The sequence below is a fragment of the Aphanomyces astaci genome (assembly GCF_000520075.1).
Source record: "Aphanomyces astaci strain APO3 unplaced genomic scaffold supercont1.44, whole genome shotgun sequence".
Classification (NCBI taxonomy): domain Eukaryota; phylum Oomycota; class Saprolegniomycetes; order Saprolegniales; family Verrucalvaceae; genus Aphanomyces; species Aphanomyces astaci.
The window spans coordinates 322,730-334,428 of NW_009798307.1; the positions used below are offsets into that span (position 1 = coordinate 322,730).

An 11,699-nucleotide genomic window follows, 5' to 3' on the forward strand; every position below is an offset into this window, starting at 1 on the left:
ACCTCGGGAGTGGGTGAGGCCCCTCCAGGGAGTTTCGAAGACGGGTCGACGTTCTACACGATGGGCAGCCGTCCGATGTCGGCTCCAGTGCGACATCCAACCCCGACGAGCCCGTTGCCACAGTCAACGGCTGCGCCACTCATCAGCGGGTACACGCCCACGAAGCCACCTGTCTATGGCAAGGACGGCTTCAAGGAGCGCGACCAACAGAAGTTCGCCAAACGTTTCATCGTGTACGCCCGCGGCCAAGACGCTATTAGCGTGAGCAGCGGTGTGCGCATCGGGACTGTATCAATGAGCTCCTGCATGACGGCGGAGGCTCTCGCCCACCACGCGCGGTTCCAATTCGATCGTCCCATCGAGGACATTCGCGAGACGGAGTGGGAGGCGATGTTCGAGGCGGCGATGCTCATACCAACGTCGAGCAAGGCTGTCGTTGTCGCCCTCCTCAAACAGCTGTCGATGGACAACACCCTCCTTCGCACGAGCGACCGCATGACGGACTGGCAGGCGAGGTACATGGACATCCTCACGGATGAGGCAGCCGAGGATATCGACTACTTCCATCCCAAGGCCGTCATTCAGGCGCTCATGCATGGCATCAAGCCCGACGGAGCGAAGGCGCTGGTGCGAAACAGCTACGATTTCGATGATAAGGAGATCAAGTTCAACATCTCCAAATTCTGGAGCCATGTGCGCGGTGTGCTGAGCAACGTGCTCCCGGCCATGGCGGCCGAGGCCGACGCACTCCGCGCCAAGGGCATTAGCAACAAGGAACGTGCCCCGGTAGTCCCAGCTCCGCCAACAGTGCTGGCCGCCGAGGTCAAACGACTCCAAGAAAATGCCACACTGGCAGCGGCTGAGGTCAAACGTTTGACGCCTGAAGCCACAACCCGCCCCGCTTGTGGCGATGGTGGCGGCGAAGGTTGCGATAGCATATTTCGACCGCCCGACCCACTCGTGGATCGGGCCAAAATGAGCTGTCCGAACGGCAACGTCGCCAAGCCCAAGACGGTGCTCGCTATCTCGCACCCAGAGGTCGTGTAGACCATGGGGGAGTTGTTGGGTGTGGAGTATCTTAGCAAGAGACAGGTAGTATTCTTGCAAGCGCACTCCATTCCCATTGGTCAAGGATCTGTCAACACGACCGAAGAGAGCTCGATAGGGGATGCAAATGTGCGTTGTGAATCAGTAGATCTAAGACCTTTAACATAGTCAGTCTTCTTTTACCTTTGAACCCGGTGCATCGAGTTCTAAAGGAGTCACTGCCAGTTCAGGACCGGCAGACACAACAGCGTGGAGCAGCATCGTGCGCCCCATCTCCACTAGCGTGCAGTTCATCCGTTCCGCTGTGACGTTCTGCCATTGGCGCCTTGTGGTGCCGACTTCGTGGTGAATCCCGCGTTCTTTGAGGTAGGCTTTCATCGTGTCGCTGACGTACTCACCGCCACCATCTGTGCGTAGTATCTTCAGTTGCACGCCAGTCTGGCGCTCGAGCCATGGTACGTATTCCATGACGGCTACGTAGGCGTCGCTCTTCTGGGATAGGAACTTGACCCACACGTAGTTAGTGGCGCCTTCCGTGAAAGCGATGAAATACTTGGCGCCGTTGGGCGAGGCGGTCTTGGCTGGTCCCCATAGGTCGGTGTGGACGCGGGTACCAAGCAGGTGTTGTGGGCGGTCGCCCGTCTGGGCACGGAGGTATGCTTATCTTGCCTGTGATACAATCTTCGCATGTGATTGCCTTGGGTAGGTCCGTCGGGCCGCCGATGGATGCCTTGCTCGCTGCCGTCAATGAGCCAGCGGGGATGTGTCCCATACGAGCGTGCCAGAGCATGGTATCGGCTGCCTCTGCCGTGTTGGCCTCGTCGGCCATGCCAGGGAGGATGACCTTGCCTTGGATTGCGTACAGGTACGAATCGTTCCACTTGGCCGTGATGGACAGCTTGTTCTTGTTCCGTAGCTGGCAGTGGTCTCTTTTGAAGACCAGCCAGGTGTCTCCTAATTGGCGGTTGATGCGGCTGATGGACACGAATGTCTTCTTGAGGGTCGGTACGTAAAGAGCGTTCTTGAAAGCTGCCGTGCGTCCTGATTCATCTGACTTGATCATCAGGTCACTCATGGCCGTCACGGGATGGGGTGGCCGTCGGCTAGGTGGACGCCACGGACGCAGGACACGACAGAGTGCAGCAAGTCGATGTCGCCTGTCATGTGAGCAGTGGCGCCGCTGTCAATGATGGCCCCGCGCACGTGTGTCGCCCGTCGCATACTGACTCAGTTCTGTAGAGACATCGTCGGTTTCGAATTTGGTGGCCAGGTCTGTATCTATCTGTCACCATGTGTCCTCGTTGTCCGGACGACTGGACGGACACAGGTAAGCTTCGATCATGAAGATATCATCTATTTCATCTTCTTCGACGTAGTTACCTTGGTCGGCGCCGCGATCATTGCCGCTGTTGCGTCCACGTCTTCGTCCGCTGAAGCAGCCACTGTTCCGGCCGCCATCGTAGCTGCCACATCTCCACCATTTCCTTGTGCCTTATCCCGCATGTTGCGCCGCTGGACGCCTTTGGTCTCATCGTTTTGTCGTCGGCGGCACTCGCTGCGAAAGTGGCCAGACTTGTAGCAGTAGTGGCATTCGCCGTTGACCGTCGCATTGAGTGCGTCGTCCGATCTGTCCACATTCTTCTGTAGACTTGGGTTGCTGAGCGTTCGTCGACTAACTTGAGCTCTTCTAGGACAGACCGCATCGTGGCGAACTTGATCATGTCGCGGCTCTCGCGCGTGATGTAACTTACAGCGTTCGCGAAGCGCGGTCCAGCAGGCAGAGGAACCGGGTGACGTACGACCGTTCTGGGGTGCCATCGCCGGCGGCGGTCATCTTGCGCGTGAGTTCTTGAAACTGTCGGCGAAGGACTTGAAGCTGATCGCTCCAGTCAAGTTTGTACACCTTCATTTGCAGAGTCACCATGCTGACTTCTGACGTATTCTCGCAGATGGCTTTGAGCGCGTTCCACGTGTCGTACGTCGTTTCTACAAATTGGACGTATTTGAGATGGTCGTTATGGACGGACAGCTGGATGTAGGACACCGCCACCAGGTCGACGTCCATTTCCAGGCCAAACTTGTACTTGCCGTCCGGGTGGGTACTAGCCCAACTTGTGTTGGTTGATCTTGGCTCGCGTCTTAGCGCACCACTCGCGATAGTTCGAGCCGTCAATCTTTAGCTTGTTTGGTTGCTCATACATGTAGCGTTCTGTCATTGGGCTGATGATCTATTGACTTTGCTTGTAGGTATCGGTCGCCGTATGCCGCGATAGGGACGAAAGAGTAGAAAGTAGTAGAGGTTCACAAGTGAGTTATCAAGGGTTAAGCTAGCTAGGAGTCTGGCAACCAGTGATTCGATGATGATAGCCCCAGCTGGGTAACCTATTATGCAGTCCTGTATGAAATGTATCTAGAGTGTACTTTCTGATGATGGGACTTGATTAGCCGTTGAGTGTCGTGCGGTTGTCACGTCTTGTCCCGATGCGCATTTAATAATGCGCCTATCGACAGAAACCACAATAGCTACAACTCGGCACTCCTTCTCTTCGCGAGGCATATGCGAAGGTGTCGTTGTGGATGCTAGCGTCTGCGCCATTTCAGGCAGACATGGCGCGCCTCGAGTCAACGCTTATGGCGTTCCGTGCGAAGAATGGCTTTGACCGAGGAATTGCTGCCCCGCAGATTGGTGTTCAAAATCGCTTCGTGGCGATCCACCTTGTCGGCAAGCACGCAAGTCCTCAAGTATACATAACCCCGAGCTTACCTGGCGAAGTCCGGGAATGTTCTCAATGTGGGACAACTGCATGCGTTTCCCCGACCTCCTCGTTCGAGTGTCGCGACATGCATCCATCTCCCTCCGCTATTTAAATCACCACGGACACATTGTTCAGGAAGATGCGTTGCCCCAGGCAGAGTCGGAGCTGTTCCAGCACGAGCTCAACCACCTCGTCGGCATCCTCGCCGTCAACTTGGTCTCAAAGGACCTGCTCAGCGCCGACGAGCTCTTGAACCGCTTTCCTTCCCATGTCATTTAGCGCGGTGCCTTCGACTCGAACCCTACAAAATTTCACAAACTCGTCGAATATGTGATTTACAGTTAATCGACACGGTATCCACGGAACTACAGAGAACTGCATTGAGACTGGCGCACAGTAGTACTGCCAATAATAAAATAAATTCGAAAGGACAGAAATGCAATGAAAATGAATCAATATTGTCAAATCGCAGTGTCCCTCTTCCACAAACCCTGATTGGCTAGTTCAAATACAAGATTTAAATCTAATTGGTTGACTCAGGATCACTTTTGACATGCGAGCATTTTTCAATGACGCCTCCTCGCCGTGTTGCAAAACGCCGGCAGCGTCGATACACTGTCCGCCAAATCCGAGTGTATCTCCAGACATTCGCTCTACTTGGCCCATGTGCAAGTGCAAGGCACTTTGCACAAACGCACAGCATCCCGGAGGCAACCTTTCGCCAAGTGGAGCTCGCTGAGACTCAGCAAGAATTTTCGACTGAGTTCTTCGTCATTTGGCCACCTGTCAAAGCATGGTTGGATCAACGTGGACGAAACGCCCGTGTACTACGACATGCCACCTCGCCGCACACTAGCACGGATTGGGCGATCGTCAGGTGTGAAGGAAAGTCAAAAGCATTCGGACCGAATCACTGCCGTACTCTCAATACCTTTGTGCCATGAGGTTGAACCGGCCGCGATATATATGTATCGCTCGTGTATGCTCTTGGAACTCTTCCAGCAGTAGTGTCATGGCCGACATGAGTACGATCGACTCGTCCATGCCAGCCATGCACTTTTCACAACAAATTTTAATGTAGCAAAATCATTTCACACATGATTTTCGTACTTTTTGGTCTTCAGATATTTACTCCGAGCAGTTTTCATATACTACTGTAGTACACTTCTCTATAATAATAGCAAGAATAGACCACTAACCCAGAGACTGAATGACTGACTAGACACAAAGTAGTTTTTCATATTCTCATCATTCAAATAGAATGCATTCAAACTGACAAATACCCCATAGTTCGCCAAAAAAGTAAGATGTTTTTGTAATGTAGTAACCCTTTTCCAAAAAGAGATCTAGGTATTTCCAATAGTCAATATTAAAAAAATCCGATTTCTTACCTAATTGCATTACTTTGTAAGGTAATTCTATGATGTGTGGCGAGCTTTAACTAATAAAACTCGTTACATTTGACTAAAATTCAGACAGAATTGCACAAATTCAGTGCACACGCCTAGGTAGAACAAAATCCTACTATGCACCCATTTTTGATTGCACCAAGTTGCCACGTTGCAAAACCCAAAAGACCTCAGTCAGTGCATGACTAGACCTCGTGACGAATGATCAAGGCGCCAGCTGTAAGCACGCCTTGCATAATAGAGAGGTTTAGCAACTTTTCCAGACCGCATCCATTCCGCACATTTTTGACAACAACCGCGTTATGGATACAGTCTGGAATATAAATTATTTGATTTAGCACAATTCCAGTCACCATCCATACATTCATCCGGTAAGTTATTCCGGATACACTGTGATTTCACCATCGCCACCGAAGGACGACGACTCATGCCAATCACGCAGACAGAAGGCGTCATGCTTCTGTCGCTGGCTAAGACCGTGCGTCAACGCCAATTCGTTCTTGCCCTGCTGGCCACACAACACGTCGAACGGCCACTGATCCACGAAGTTCGTTTCAACCTGGACGCCATGACGGATCCTAACGCAGTGCTCGACTACCGCTTTGACGTCGTGGGCATCCGCAAACTCGGCTAGTACCTCGGCCTACCAGCGGTGGTGGTAACCGAAAACCGGAGCCGTGCTTTACGTGACGAAGCAATGTGCATTGTCCTCGGTCGGATGGCATTTCCAACAAGGTTGTACGGGATGTCCAAAACATTTGGACGATCGCGCTCTTCTATTTGTGATGTCTTCCTCCACGCCATTAACTTATTGTATGAGATATGGGGAAACCTACTCTACTTCAATTTGAGCCTTGTAGCAAAAAATATCCAAAGGTAATTCCACATACTAGTAACGTGATGTAGTAATATATTGGGTTGCCAAAATCATTTTTAATTACTCATAATTGATATTTATAGATATTGCGACGCTGTTGCTCGAAAGGGCTCGCCTCTGGGTAACGTCTACGGATTTATTGACGGGACTAAGGTCCAAACGTGCCGTATTCAATCGTCGGGGAATGCAATAACCTGCAAAAACAAATCTATAGCGGCCACAAGCGGATTCACTACACTGCCTCAACTACCAAGCTGTGACATGCCCCGATGGTATCTGTGTGCACTTCTTCGGCCCAATCGAGGGTCGGCGTCACGACGCCACCATGCTCAGATCCAGCAAGCTGCTTGAATTCTTTGGACTGCACCCGGGCGTGTGTATGGTGACCCAGCGTATGGTGTTGCGGAATTTCTCTTTTCGGGTTACAAAGGAAACAATATTTCTGAGCGAAAGCGTGAGTTCAACAAGTGGATGAGCCGGTACGCCAATCTGTGGAGTGGAACTTCAAAATCCTGAAGACGTTGTGGTCATTTATCACATTTAAAATGTTGTCCAATATTCAACTTTCCCCGGTGGCCAAGATTGTATCAATTGCCATGCTACTCACCAATTGTCATTGCTGTCACTTTAGAGGAAATCAAATCAGTGATTTTTTGACTTGGAGCCTCCAAGTGTAAAGGAATATCTAGATACGCTCGAAATGTAGAAATTTAACGTATTAGACAGATTTCGGAGTGGTTTGCCGTGCATTTGCCGCAGAAAAACACTCCAAATATTTATAAAATCTACGGCACCTGTTAAATTTCATGTGGCAAGCCGTGAAATTGTCCAAATTCACGGCAGCCTGTACTCTGTCTGTAAATCCCAACAGCCACGGCATGTCCGAGGAATGTAGCAAAGGGGTGGAGGTACACGAGAACAAGTGGTGGACAGAGGAAGAAGACAAGATTCTACTGACCCAAATCAATAACACGAGGCCCTTTCTGCAACGGAAGGACACGCGCAAAGCATGGGACACCATGGCCGCGACGCTGAAAGACGTGGACGGCTTCACTCGGCCAGGCATCGACGGTAAGAAGGCGAAGAACAGGTTCCTTCTCTTCGTTCGCCAGCACAAGTCCAACAACAATGAGGCGGCCCGGCTTTCAGGCGCCACAGAAGACGAGACCCCCAAGAGCCGCCTCCTCGATGACCTCGTGCCCCTCTACAACGACGCTGCGACGAAAAAGAGGGCGACCACGCCACTGTCGGAGGCTGACGAAAAAGACGCGAGTATAAAGTTCATTCGGGAGCAAGCTATGCTACGCGGGAAGCGCAAATCGTTGGAGTCGAGTGACGGCTCCGACGTCGGCGGCCTCAGCAAGAAGAAATTGATTTTAGAAGCTCAAGACAAGGAAGTTAAGCTATGTATATTCCATGTTATACTTTTACCAAATACTCCTTGAGAGCTGGTGGTTTTAAGTTGAAGTAAACACTAGTTCGGTTTCCGCCGAAGTAGCACGTCTGACAATTTGTAAAAAACATTGCCAGGCAAATTGTTTTTCCAACGCCCTGCAACAATACTTTTTGTTGCATCTTGTACGTCACAAATACCCACTGCGACTTCATTTGACAGAAGCTCCACTCCACAGATTGGCGAACGCGACTCATTGATGTGTTGAATTCTTGCATTCGCGGATCGTTCAATGGTCCCTTGTAGCCGCTGCACACCCACGGAAGTACACCATATGCAGGGTCACCATAGATAAGAGAATTGCCAAACGTCGCTGCATGATGATCCATGTAGTCCATCAACTTGCTTTCCCACAACAAAGTAATGTCGTGGCGTGAGCCCTCAGTCGGCCCCCAAAAGTGAACACACAAACCGTCCGGTGCTGTGATGGCTTGGAAGTTCAGGCAGTGACGACGTTTATGCCCACTGTAGATGAGACGCTGGAGATCACTATACTGATGAGCGTCGGACGTCGTACGATTGCGTTTTTGAGAGATTCGGCATGTTTCCAGTTTCGAGCCGTCAATGAAGCCAAAAATGTTGTCCATCATTGCACCTTTCGCAGCAATGGCAGCCCCATAGTTGTGTAGACGGCCAGCAACAACGTTCAAACAGAAGTACAAATGGTTCTGCCATTGGTCGAACAGCAGGTCCACAAGGGAATTGAAAATGCGGCAGAGCGATTCACGTGAGCGACCAAACGACGCAATCATGTCGTAGAAACGGCGAGGATACGACATTCGATTGAGCAAAATACACAGAGCGTCAATGCCAAGGCAACGGTCTCCCATGGTGGTCAACAGAACATTGGGGACACCCAAAAGTTCACACAACTCCATGATCCCAGCCGAGTCGAAGCGGAACTTCAACACACAGTCAGCGTTCGTGAGTTTGGCTAAGTCAAACCGGTCCTCCGGAACAAGTGGTCGCTCAACAGCACACAAGAGGATGCGCAACAGACGCATGCGACGGCGAAAGGGGTACTTGCGTCGTTGGCGCATGAACTCGCCTAGTTCGACCACGGTCAGCATTCGGAGGTTTCGAGATGGCTGCTGGATGTAATTGTTCGGATAATTACCGGATACAGCAGATACATTCGAAATCGATGAGTCTACTGCCGTGGACTTGCCGTGCTGTAAAACGTTAGGGCACGGCAAATCCACGGCACCGTTTTCGAAATCTGTCTATTAACAAGCTCGTACTTCAAATTTTATTAATGAAGGCACTCATCAATTTTAACAACGTCCCCTGTTGTTGTTGCATTAACTCTTGTTGTTTTTGCATCGCCTCATTTTGCTGACGAATATGCCCCAGAAGGAATTCACGATCTTGGCGACGCTCTTCAATCTCACTGTTGTGCTTTTCCTTCTTAAATTCGAGGTCAGACTTCGCCTGTTCTTTGAGAATGGCCATCATTTTGACCACCTTGTTGTTGCCTCCGCCGACAGCACCTTCGACATCGCATGCTTGCTTTCGTTTGCCCAACGACATCATTGCTTCGTCGTGGACAATGCTGCCCAAGTTTTCAGTGTGCTTGTTGGCCTTTTTTGTTGATACAACACGCTTTGTCTCCTCGTCCTTCGCGTCGTCGAATACAGCGAGAAGGTCGTCCAACAGAAGGACCTTCTCTGAAACTTCCTCGGAGACCCCGGATGTCCGTTCTGAATCTTTGTTGTACTTGCGGTGGCTGTTAACAAGGGCATTGAAGCGGTTGTTCGCCTTCTTGGCATCGAGGCCGGTGCGTGTAAACTCGTCCGACGCGACAAGGGCCCGCGCGACAGCCGTCCACTTCTCCGTGATGAGGCCACGGCGCGCCAAAAACGGCAGTTCGAGAGAGACTTGGCGCAGGAGCATCAGGTCCTCCTCGTCAGTATAGTTGCGTCGCTTCACTGGTGTGGCCATGGTCGGCGTCGACGTTGGGACCACGAGTCGTTTGGAATTGTACAGAATGGAATTGATTCCATACAATTGGTTAATTATGGGGATTGAGCATTATTTTTGACAGTTTCCATAACTATGTTTGAGAGGTAGACTCTGCTTTTGTCACCATATGTTGGGGCGCCGCTATGAATGCGGAATGGAACGAGTTGCTAAAGCTCTCTAATGTTGTAAGCCTTGACTAAGTGCCATTTCGTTTTTTGGTGATATTCTTGAGATCAGTAACAACAATGAAGTCTACGATCATGCGTGCCACTCGCAAAATAGATTAACGTTAACGACGTGGTTGTTGTCTGAGGAGTCTATTTCGAATCGTGATGAGGTATTGTGAGGGAATACTTTCACAGCTGTCGTGTTTTGGTCAATTTCGTGTTTCACCAAAGCTTATCACCGTCACAGTCATCCACAGTCATGACTTCAATTGTCATGAGATTCTGTTCAGGCTCACCCAAAGTTCTACTTTCGGGGTTGCGGGGTTTCGGGGTATATTTGAAGATTACTGAACGTTCTTGTGACCAATCAGTAGATATTTAAACCAGTAGATGACTGGCTTACTGTATACCTGCCATATTTCCAATTTGATCATGTCAATTCGGAAATACTGTAGTTATACAAATAATCAATACAAGGGACTTCACGAATTCACCTTGCAGAATATCAAAAGCAATGTGTTCGTGTCAAAAATCGTTAGTTTCCGAAATGACCAAGTTACTGATTATTTACGGCACCACTGATCAATAACATACTTGGATGAAAAAGTCAACGAATTTAGAGGCCAAACTACTTGAAGCGCGAAGCCTCGAGATACGACCGATCACGAATGGTCTGGTCTTGGAGGCGATTAACTGTAAGGACGGCGTTGGCGTTGATGGGCATTGAGATGCACATTTAATTATGGGGATGGCAAAAAGTTGGTTGACTTGCCAACCTGGCGGGCATTTTGATTCATTTTGGCGGCAAACATGTAGTTATAGGGGTTGTTGAACTTCAAGTTGTTTAAACAGCTATGCCAAACTTAATCTCCTTAAATAGAACATTTTGACGAATCTCTGTGCTAGCAACTTTTCGTCCAGCCTCTACATGAAAACAACTCAATTTAGACAATTCTTGTTGGTCACATGTTTATACACGTTTAATTGATATAGCGTGCACAGTAACGTAAAAAACCAATTTAAGATAACTTAACCAATTTAGGATAACTTTGAATTGCCCAATCACACCTCGTTATTTGTTCGAGTCAAAACCTCTATTATATAATGCTGGCCATTCCGTCACGTGAATGAAATGCAAAAACGGCGTAGAAGTCATTGGTAATAGTCATTCAAGAATAGTAATTGAAGATTGGGTTTGAAGTTTCCTAGTTGACACGGGCCACATTGGGTTGGATCTGAGGTTTTGTCGAGTGTTAAACTCGGTGGACATCCATCCACAACAGAAATTTAACTATGTAAAACAGTACCCTTGTACTGTTTTGCAACCTGTTGTAACCGCTTTCCCTAAACACAGAATATCAATGCTCAGACGCATACATACTTTAAGATAAAAAAGTTATCCTAAATTGGTTATCAAAATGTGAGCACAAATGCTTAGAATGCAACAAATTTACCTGTGAAGTTCATCGCCTAAACTGATAGTTCGATTATGAAGTCAACGAGGCGCGTCTTGTCTATTGGAATCACTATTCAAAACTCAAATATCGTAACGGACTCAAAAGTTATGTCCATTCTACTCCGACACCTCCAAAAAAGTTATCTTAAATTGGTTTTTTACGTTACTGTATTAATAACGTTATGTCCCCAAACTCACACGTTGAAAGCCAGCTTCGAACGTTGTAATATTCTACTACAACTCCCATCAAACTACGTACTGTACTCCAGTACAACTCACGAACCCATCCATATTCATCGATATCGGACGTTTCTGCTTATCGCGTGGCACAGCCAAAAGTCAAAATGAACGACGTCTTCTTCTCGCACGATTTGACTTTCAAGTTGTCGTCCGGTACGTGGTACCCCGCGGGGCATCGCGGCTGGTTGCACACCAAGTTCTCACACTTGGCCTGCAGCTTGCCCACGACTTTCCACGCTTAATGGGGCGTTGTAGCCGACGCCGCTGCCGCTGCACTGGCTCCAGGACGGCCTGCAGTCGTTGGGGATGACGCTGATGTCGTACCAGATGGT

General features: G+C 49.4%; 6 protein-coding genes across 6 annotated transcripts; 4 read left to right on the top strand and 2 right to left on the bottom strand.

The window, feature by feature from the left end:
* Nucleotides 1-60: 60 nt before the first annotated feature.
* On the top strand, nt 61-1,047 carry H257_12981 (hypothetical protein; the record flags this gene model as incomplete). Its single annotated transcript, XM_009840393.1, has 1 exon — nt 61-1,047. One exon carries the CDS (start codon nt 61-63, stop codon nt 1,045-1,047), a length of 987 nt encoding a protein of 328 aa, XP_009838695.1.
* A 1,353-nt stretch (nt 1,048-2,400) lies between these two features.
* Nucleotides 2,401-3,263, bottom strand: H257_12982 (hypothetical protein; the record flags this gene model as incomplete). The annotated part of the gene is made up of 3 exons (XM_009840394.1): nt 2,401-2,734; nt 2,799-3,149; nt 3,196-3,263. The coding sequence occupies 3 exons, from the start codon at nt 3,261-3,263 to the stop codon at nt 2,401-2,403; spliced, it is 753 nt and encodes a 250-aa protein (XP_009838696.1).
* A 391-nt stretch (nt 3,264-3,654) lies between these two features.
* On the top strand, nt 3,655-4,082 carry H257_12983 (hypothetical protein; the record flags this gene model as incomplete). Its single annotated transcript, XM_009840395.1, has 2 exons — nt 3,655-3,789; nt 3,939-4,082. 2 exons carry the CDS (start codon nt 3,655-3,657, stop codon nt 4,080-4,082), a joined length of 279 nt encoding a protein of 92 aa, XP_009838697.1.
* Nucleotides 4,083-5,639: 1,557 nt separating this feature from the next.
* On the top strand, nt 5,640-5,846 carry H257_12984 (hypothetical protein; the record flags this gene model as incomplete). The annotated part of the gene is made up of 1 exon (XM_009840396.1): nt 5,640-5,846. The coding sequence occupies one exon, from the start codon at nt 5,640-5,642 to the stop codon at nt 5,844-5,846; it is 207 nt and encodes a 68-aa protein (XP_009838698.1).
* A 1,121-nt stretch (nt 5,847-6,967) lies between these two features.
* H257_12985 (hypothetical protein) lies at nt 6,968-7,587 on the top strand (the record flags this gene model as incomplete). The annotated part of the gene is made up of 2 exons (XM_009840397.1): nt 6,968-7,496; nt 7,568-7,587. The coding sequence occupies 2 exons, from the start codon at nt 6,968-6,970 to the stop codon at nt 7,585-7,587; spliced, it is 549 nt and encodes a 182-aa protein (XP_009838699.1).
* Nucleotides 7,588-7,981: 394 nt separating this feature from the next.
* Nucleotides 7,982-9,483, bottom strand: H257_12986 (hypothetical protein; the record flags this gene model as incomplete). Its single annotated transcript, XM_009840398.1, has 3 exons — nt 7,982-8,007; nt 8,060-8,590; nt 8,883-9,483. The coding sequence occupies 3 exons, from the start codon at nt 9,481-9,483 to the stop codon at nt 7,982-7,984; spliced, it is 1,158 nt and encodes a 385-aa protein (XP_009838700.1).
* Between the last annotated feature and the right edge of the window lie 2,216 nt (nt 9,484-11,699).